An 8,358-nucleotide genomic window follows, 5' to 3' on the forward strand; every position below is an offset into this window, starting at 1 on the left:
GAACGGAAAGCACTTCGGATCAGACGCATCAGCCAAAAAGACCATATTTCAGTCTGCCAAGAACTGGTTTTAAGAAACCAAGGAGAACAAGCATGTTCGATATATTTAGGGATGAGAGATGAGCATGCGAAATGATGTGTGGTGTCTTAACTAGCAGCACTATCTTTTACTTTGCTTTCATGCATTTATGATATGGTCGTGTCATGAACCTCTAGTTTACATACTGTTGTCTTTGGTGTGCAAACTGTTGTCTTTTGTGTCATGTATGCAAAACATGTATGATATGTTGAAGAACATGTTGTGTTCTGTTTTTTCCTGTGTATTTTGTGTCATTTCTGCTAGGCGAGTGAACTGATGTTAAATTGGTGCACAGTATGTATTCAACTACTGAACTGGAGTTAAATTGGTACAGATCACATACTGAAATGGTCTGTGTTGTCCTTCTCAGGCACGCCATTTTATTGTAGTAGTCAATAAAACAAATCTGAATTATACATGGTCCAAATTCAAAGGATTGCTCAAAGCAATTGTTTTGTGTGTGTAAACTTGGACACACTGATTGTTTATGTTCTTCTGATAGATCAGCCAACTGATCAGCTGTGAATTGCCAGTTAAAACGAGTGCTGCAAAAGATCGTTTACAATTGAACTACCAGCATACAGAAGCTGCAAAAGATCGTTCATAAGCTATAAAAGTTCATCCAGAACCTGCCAGATAGAATAAAAATGCATACCATTCAGAACATCTTACATTGCATAGCATTCTGGCACAAGGTAACATCACATTGTATGACATCTCAGTTCATCAGCAGAACATAGCAAATAAACTGACAATTTCCAATGTCAAAGGATCAACTACTGAACTCCAGTGCCACAGCAAACCATCTTCTTCAGTACACATCAGAGCCGCCGGCGTCGCCGACTCGCCGAAAGCACAAAAGCCTGCTGTGGAGAGCCTCCAGCACGTCCATCCCTGGAGTGCACGAGGATCACACGCGTGGTCTCCGAGCTCCGGCGCCGTGCTTGTGTCTGTGCCTGAGGCGCACAACCTCGAGCCACCGGCGTCGTGCGTGCGTGCGGTGCACAACGTCCAGCCGCTGCTCCGAGCCGCCGGCGTCGTGCGTGCGTGCGGCGCACATCGTCCAGCCGCTGCTCCCAACCACCAGCGTTGTGCGTGCGTGCGGCCCGCAGCCTCGCCCTGCTCGACCGGCGCGGTGCGTGCGGCGCACAACCACGCCGCGACCGTGGAGAGACCCACGCTGCCACCGGCGTCGGAGAGGATTTGGGATTAAGGGTTAGGGATTTTCGGGTTGGAGGGGAAATTTGACTTTCCCGAGCAGCCACGATCTGATTTAAGCGGTCCGGCTGGACCCGCTCGCGAGGATGACGTGGCACCCGTCTCTGCGCCTAGCATATGCTGAAACGTATGCAGGACCGTATGTGTAGCACAATGGCAAGTATGAGGACCGTTTTGGAGCGATCCACAAGTCGCGGGACTGTTTTGGAGATTAATTTGCCACGGCTTCATCCCAGCACTTGGGGCACGTGATATACTTTGTGATATGCAATTCACAGACAAGGATCGTGCCACAATCATTACTATCATGTGGGCTATCTGGGTGTCTCACAACAGAAGGACTCATGATCAGGAGATCATTGATCCAGCTACCTCGGTTCGGCGTATTCGTGAGGACCTGGCATTGCTGGACATTCCCCGACAGAGCTTCATACCGCTGCCGGGTCATGGTTGGCGGCCCCCTGAAGGAAACCTTGTAAAGATCAACACTCAACACTGATGTTGCAATACACCGCGATGCTAGCAATGCCGACATGGGGGGAGTAGCCCGCTCTTCCTCGACATTCCTGGGCGCATGGTGCAAACCCCATCTTGGGGTCATGGATCCTTTCATTGCTGAAGTGCTCTCCTTACGCGCAGGCGTCATCTTCGCGAAGCTTCGAGGCTGCACGCACGTGCGACTGGAATCCGACTGTCTGGCAAGTATGAGGACCGTTTTGGAGCGATCCACAAGTCACGGGACTGTTTTGGAGCAGGCCGACGAGTTCCAGGACCGTGCGTGTAATTTACTCCCAATAGGACGTATGGGTACTCAAGTTACATGAAAAAGTGATGTGAATAACCATTTAAAGTCCCTCTTGCTTTTGCAATGTTGAGAGTTACAGCAAAACAGTGCGGTCTCAAGAACATTACGGTGAGCCAACAGTCAGATAAACCAGAAGTCAAGGCGGTTGGGCACAATCGGTTTTATAATAACGTGGTTTATTCATCGATTAACTACGAATGTCCGATCCTTACAGCAGACACTATCACCCTTGAATTGATCGAGAACATGGGCTGGGCATTCGAACAAAAAGGCAGCGCGCAACAGTCCGTGAAAGTGAAACCAGAGGAGATGAGCAGAGAAGAAGGCTTACATGAGAAAGGCAAGCACAGCTATGGTTCCTGCCAGCCATGCCTTGAAATTGCAGTAGCACTCTAGGGCAATTCATTGCTCTGCGTAAATCACCGCCAACCAATCACATCATATATACATGCAGCTAAACCCAGACAAATTAAAGAAAACAGCCGTCGGTTTTGGCAGCAACAGGTCAAGTCCGCAGCATGTGTGTGTGCAGCAACTAAGCCTAGTAACATGCATATAACGAGTGAATCTATCTATGCACAGTAGAGACACCCGGATGTACTGTGCGGGTTCATAAGATACGACGCCGACATTGATATGCCATTCTCTGCAAATACTGGCACGAGGCCAGGTCTCATCATTAACCATCCTTTTCCTTCAATATGAACTGAAACACTTCAAAATTGTTATTGTGTATAACATGACTGAATTAATTGAAACATACGTGCAATTAACTAGTTTAGACTGTAAAGTATGGAATACAATTCCTGCAATCAAATAATACGAACTTGGCGCAGGTAACTATCAAGGTCCTGTCGAACAGTAGGTATGTCGCTCCTCCATGCAAAGCTAAGTTGAGCTTCTGACGAAGCTTTGCCACCTTTCAGTATTAAACTTTTCATGGTGTTGATACGCTCATCCCTCAATTTACTACCGTGCAATATTTGCATGGCCCTCAGAGCTTTTGCTCCAGCCATAAGGAAACTTGCAAATTGCACCTCCCCTATAGTTCCATAATACCCATGAAGTTCCACATATTTGAGATGCTCGTTTAGGCAGATAATTGTATCAGCTGCTGGTTGCCACTGTCCAAACGCATGTTTATCCGTCCATTCAAAGGCGAGGCACTGTGACCATTAAGACAAATGATCAATTAAGCTATTCTAAAATCTAATAAAAAAATGAGGTAAAAATTTATATGCTACAATGAACCAACTAACAGTAATAAGTAGAAAACATTCATATTCTAGATGCCAGTTTAACTTAGGTAACCAGCTAAAAATTTGGAACGGCATGACATTACAGCTGTAAAGCCTTAGAACCATATATTTTTTGTCCTATAAACAAGGTAACTCCAAAATCAACAATTACCCAGCCAAAAATCAGTCAGTGGAACAACCCTTGTAACAGATTTTCAGTTCGCACTAAAGCACTCTTTAATTTACTCCCTCCTTCCCAAAACAATAGGAGCCTAAGCTTTTCCAGAAAATCCCAAGATGTAAGGCGTGTTACTACCTCCATCCGGGTTTATTAGCTAGGCCCCCTTGTATTTTGGTTCGAACTTTGACCATCAACAAAACTAACAAAATAAAAATTATATATGATACAAAAAGCATATTGTTGGTTTTGTATTTGCTAGCTCTTAGCCCGCACTAGTTTCTCTCTTACGACTAGTCGGAAATGATCACTAATCATGGGTTCCAGTTAGAACTAGCGCTTGGTGCGCTAGATGGACCTGGCCATCTACTGTTTTCATGGATCAGTCAACCACGTCTGGTAGGGTATCATGGAGGAATCGTTAATAACCATGCGCCTGAGTAACAACCAGCCATGCTCTAATTTCCGTGCCAAAATCTTACACGCCTTAGATAATGGGAAAGGAGTAATATTTCAAGAAAATAGCACATTTGTGGCGAACAATCCTGGTAAAAAAACAATTTGTAATCTTAACTCTCTAATCTCTATCTCTAATCTCTAACTAATAATAAAGCGGCTATTGCTTCTGGCGGTACGTCATCGAAATTGACCCAAAAGTTGCAATATATTACCCACCAATGTCACTTATAAGTGATAAAAAATGTTTCACACAGGGAATCCCTGCATGGGCCGGTCCATGTCTGAGCAGCCTGTTATTTAATTTTTTTGTCGTTTTCCTTTTTCGTCTTTCTTCTTTCTACTTTAAATAATTTCGGACTTAAAAAAGTTCCAAAAATGAAAAGAAATGTGAATTTAGAATAAATGTTTTGTCAATTCAGAAGATGTTTGGGAAATTTTTTAAAAATTGCATATTCAAAAAAATGTTCGCAATTTTGGAAAAAAATGTTCATGATTTTTTTTAAGTTCACGTATTAAAAAATATTAATGAAATTGAACAAAATTTTGAATTTCAAAAAATGTTCACGAATTGAAAAATATCCTAAAAATTAACAAACTGTTCATGACTTGCAAAATAGTTTATTGATTCAAAAAATGTTTGTGAATTACAAAAATTGTTCCACTAACTTCCAAAATAATGTTCATTGATTCTAGAAATGTTCGCCCCTTCAAGAAAAATGTTCATAATTTTTTCCTATTTTGCAAATAGTATAAAATGTTCATGAATTCAAAAAATGTTCATGATTTTAGAAAATGTTCACAATCTGTAAAAATGTTCAAGAATTTGAACAATTCTCACAATTTCAGATATGTTCACGACTTTAAAAAAATGTTCAGGATTTTCAAAATTGTTCGCAATTTCGCAAAAATGAGAGTGATAGTGTATCTCAGTGATGTAGCGAAATGTGGTCATGGCCATTGAAGATTATAACTTTTTTTCTCCCATCGCAAAGCACGCTAAGAAAATACGAATTTGTAAAAAAATAAACGGTTATGTTTGTCCGTTTATGGTCATAGCAAAACTGATAAGGTTAAGTAGTTTCAACAGACCACTTGTGCACTGAATTTTCTTTCCAAAAATATCAGAAAAATGGATTTTTAAAAAAGAAAGGAAGTGAACACAGGAATGTAATGTGTGTGAAAGATAAAGGAAGGAAAAATCCTATCGCGAGCTTGTGCACCATGCATATTAAGTTTACCTAGCATTTTAAGACATATTTGAGCTAAACTCTGATGCCGTACTTGCCAACTAATATTAGTAAGGGGCCCCTCTAAAACTTGCCTACAGCAATCAAATGATCAGATCTACAGTTAGTTCTCCAAACTTAGAATGAAAACAAAATATCTAGTGGTGATTTCAGTAAACCTAGATACCGATTATGGAGCAGTATACTTTGCCCAGATAGAAAATAGATTTTCGAGACAAACATGCAAATAAATGAAAACAAAATGTCTAGTGGTGATTTAAGGAAAACTTAATATGTTGGTAAATACACAGAGAGAATTTGGCAAATGATTTAAGCCAGGCTCTTTTAGTCTAGAAAAATAGACGCCGAAACTTGAGAAGGGCATTGCATACCCAAATCTGAAGAACTTGCAAACAGGGGAACAAGCTTAACATGTTGGTAGCCTTCCTCAGTTCTTCACCATCACTAAATTTCATGTTGAGGATCAGTGTTGTAATGATGGATACTGACATCTGCATAAAAAAAAGAACACTTGCATGAATTTTATATACACATGGAACCCCACAAATCAAAGCTAAGCATGTAGGTATCTATACCTTAGGCGTAATCACAAAGTTGGGCGAGTGCAGCATTGGAAGTGTGAGAGCAACCTTCCGGACCTTAGGAGGAAGGGCATCTTTTACAAAGATGTCGGGACATAGCCGCCATATGTCCGCATATAAGAGCACAATGCTTTCAAGATTAGGTGTTCCGCTGAAAGAGACCTTTTCAAGTGGGACGTGTGGCCTGATGTACACCTCGACGAGATTACGTGAGCAAGGGACGAGGCGGCGAAGGTTATGGACTCTGAAGAGCTGTAGCTTCCGCAGGGCTAGACAGCCGGCGATCATAGAGTGCAACGATGTCTCGGGAATCACCACATTGGACAAGTGTAGATAATGCAGGCTATGCAAAGGCAGGGTTACTCCAAGTTGAGGGTCAAGGCAACAGCAATGCAATTCCAAATGTCGGAGAACATTAGCACTGAACCTTAGGAGGTCGCGAGGGAGCGGCGGGTGCGCGGCATGCGGCACGAACTTGAGCACGAGGCTGTCGTTGATGCGCTGGTTGGATAGGATTTGCAGCCAGCTGGAGGTCGCCTTGTGCGCGGAGATGGTGGCGTGGAAGCGGTGGATAGGCCCATCGCTGTGGGAGGAAAGGATGCGCAAGATTGACTGGCCGTCAGAGCCAAGATTCCTATTGCTGCCGTCAAGGTCTAGGTCGAGCGGCACCGACGGCCAGATGCGTCGCCAGCGGCGGGAGAGAACCATGGTGCAGGCTGCGTTCTTGACAGGGAGGAGGGAGACAATGTTGCCCAGCAGGCAGTCAGGGAGAAGGCTAATGCGGTCACCCTCCTCTGCCTCCATCGTCGTTGGCCCCAAAGGGGTTGGGGTGTCAGGCAGGGGGAACAAAACAGATCTAATTCTGCCTTGGATCGTTGTGGACGCGGTTCGATCTTGATGAAACGGTGAAAATCCAAGAAATCGAACAAAGGCTGACTGCCTTTTTATTACTGCTATATACAGTATAATATAGTCCGGCTACTGCTCCAATCCTGGAATACTTCGGATTAGAAACCGTATCCGCTCCGTCCACCGCTACATATCATTCTTGGAAGTGATAGCTCATACCAATTAAAAGACACGGATCCAACTCCAGGGAGGGCATCCGCAGCAGCAGCCACCTCAACGCCTCCGCTACTCCGCCGATGCAATCACTGGAACACCAGATCCGCCGCCTCCGTCGTCGGAGACGCGGCTTCGGCTTCGGCTTCGGCTTCAGGTCAGAAGCCGCCGCCGATACGTCTCCGTGTAGATCTAAAGACAGAGTGTGGGTTGGGGGATGCGACCTCGAAAAGGCCGGCCAAGTGAAGGTGGTGACGAAAGGGGCGCAGAGGTGGGGGAGCGGCGGAGGAGTCGGGTTAGATCTCCTTGCCTTAGAGCATCTCCAACAGCCGCGCTATGCGTCGCGCGCAAAAAACCTGTTTGCCGCGCGCGCTTCGACTGGTTTGGCACGCCCGCCTGCGCTGGCTTCAGCAGCCGCGCTATAATGCAGCGCGCGCGTCGCTCCAGCAGAGCGCAAAAATACAGCGCGCGCCGCACAAACCACATATACATAGCAAAAATGATCAAACAAACAAAATAAATCAACAATAAATAGTTCAATTTCGTTATCATTACAACTCAAACAAATAGTTTACCATTCAGTACAACAAATGCAATAAACACAACAAATAGTTCATGAACAATACAATGTCGAATGCAGATATCATCATGCTCTTTGTCGTTCATGCCATGCCCACCACTCTTCAATCAAATCATTCTGAAGTTCATTGTACGTTGATTGACGCCGAATGGCATGATAGCAGGCAATAAAACGGGCTACCCTTTCACCCCTCCGTCGCACTCGCACGGGATTTCCCAAAAGCTCATACTGTGAGTAGTCTAAATCTTGGCCACGCTCATTCTCAATGATCATGTTGTGCATGATCACACAAGCGTGCATGATGTACCAAAGCATTTTTTGATCCCAAAATCTAGCCGGTCCTCTCACAATAGCAAATTGGGCTTGCAAAATCCCAAATGCTCTCTCCACATCTTTTCTAGCCGCCGCATGAGCATTGTGGAAGTCAAGATATTTCTTACCTTCCGGCTTTTTCAACGGCTTCACGAAGGTTTGCCATTTTGGATAGATGCCATCCACTAGATAATAGCTATAGTTGTACGTATGGTCATTTGCTACAAACTGCACCGGTGGCAACTCACCGTTTGCAATCTTATTCATCAGTGGTGACCCGTTGACAACATTGATGTCATTCAAAGATCCAGGCATTCCAAAGAATGCATGCCAAATCCAAGTCTCCTGATCGGCCACCGCTTCAAGGATTATAGTGGAACCCTTTTTTTGGCTGTGGAATTGCCCATGCCATGCCTTTGGACAATTCTTCCAACTCCAATGCATGCAATCTATTGAGCCAAGCATGCCAGAAAAACCGCGAGCTTTGTTCATCGCCAATAGCCTTGCGACGTCTTCAGCATTGGGAGATCTCAAATACTCCTCGCCAAACAGTTGCACAATTCCCACTGCAAAGCGCTTGACACACATGATGGCTTGGCT

The 8,358-nt window shown here is 44.4% G+C and overlaps 1 protein-coding gene across 2 annotated transcripts; it reads right to left on the reverse strand.

Moving 5' to 3' along the window:
• Positions 1-2,743: 2,743 nt before the first annotated feature.
• LOC119353084 (putative F-box/FBD/LRR-repeat protein At4g13965) lies at positions 2,744-7,185 on the reverse strand. 2 transcript variants are annotated; one of them, XM_037619664.1, is made up of 4 exons: positions 6,873-7,185; positions 5,799-6,796; positions 5,595-5,714; positions 2,744-3,267 (listed from the first exon to the last, which is right to left on the reverse strand). In XM_037619664.1, the coding sequence occupies exons 2-4, from the start codon at positions 6,606-6,608 to the stop codon at positions 2,914-2,916; spliced, it is 1,284 nt and encodes a 427-aa protein (XP_037475561.1). In that variant the 5' UTR covers positions 6,609-6,796; positions 6,873-7,185; the 3' UTR covers positions 2,744-2,913. The 2 variants fall into 2 exon arrangements, with proteins under 2 accessions (XP_037475561.1, XP_037475560.1); XM_037619663.1 differs by having other exon boundaries at positions 5,799-7,185.
• Positions 7,186-8,358: the final 1,173 nt, after the last annotated feature.

The sequence above is a fragment of the Triticum dicoccoides genome, chromosome 2A (assembly GCF_002162155.2).
Source record: "Triticum dicoccoides isolate Atlit2015 ecotype Zavitan chromosome 2A, WEW_v2.0, whole genome shotgun sequence".
NCBI classification, from domain to species: domain Eukaryota; kingdom Viridiplantae; phylum Streptophyta; class Magnoliopsida; order Poales; family Poaceae; genus Triticum; species Triticum dicoccoides.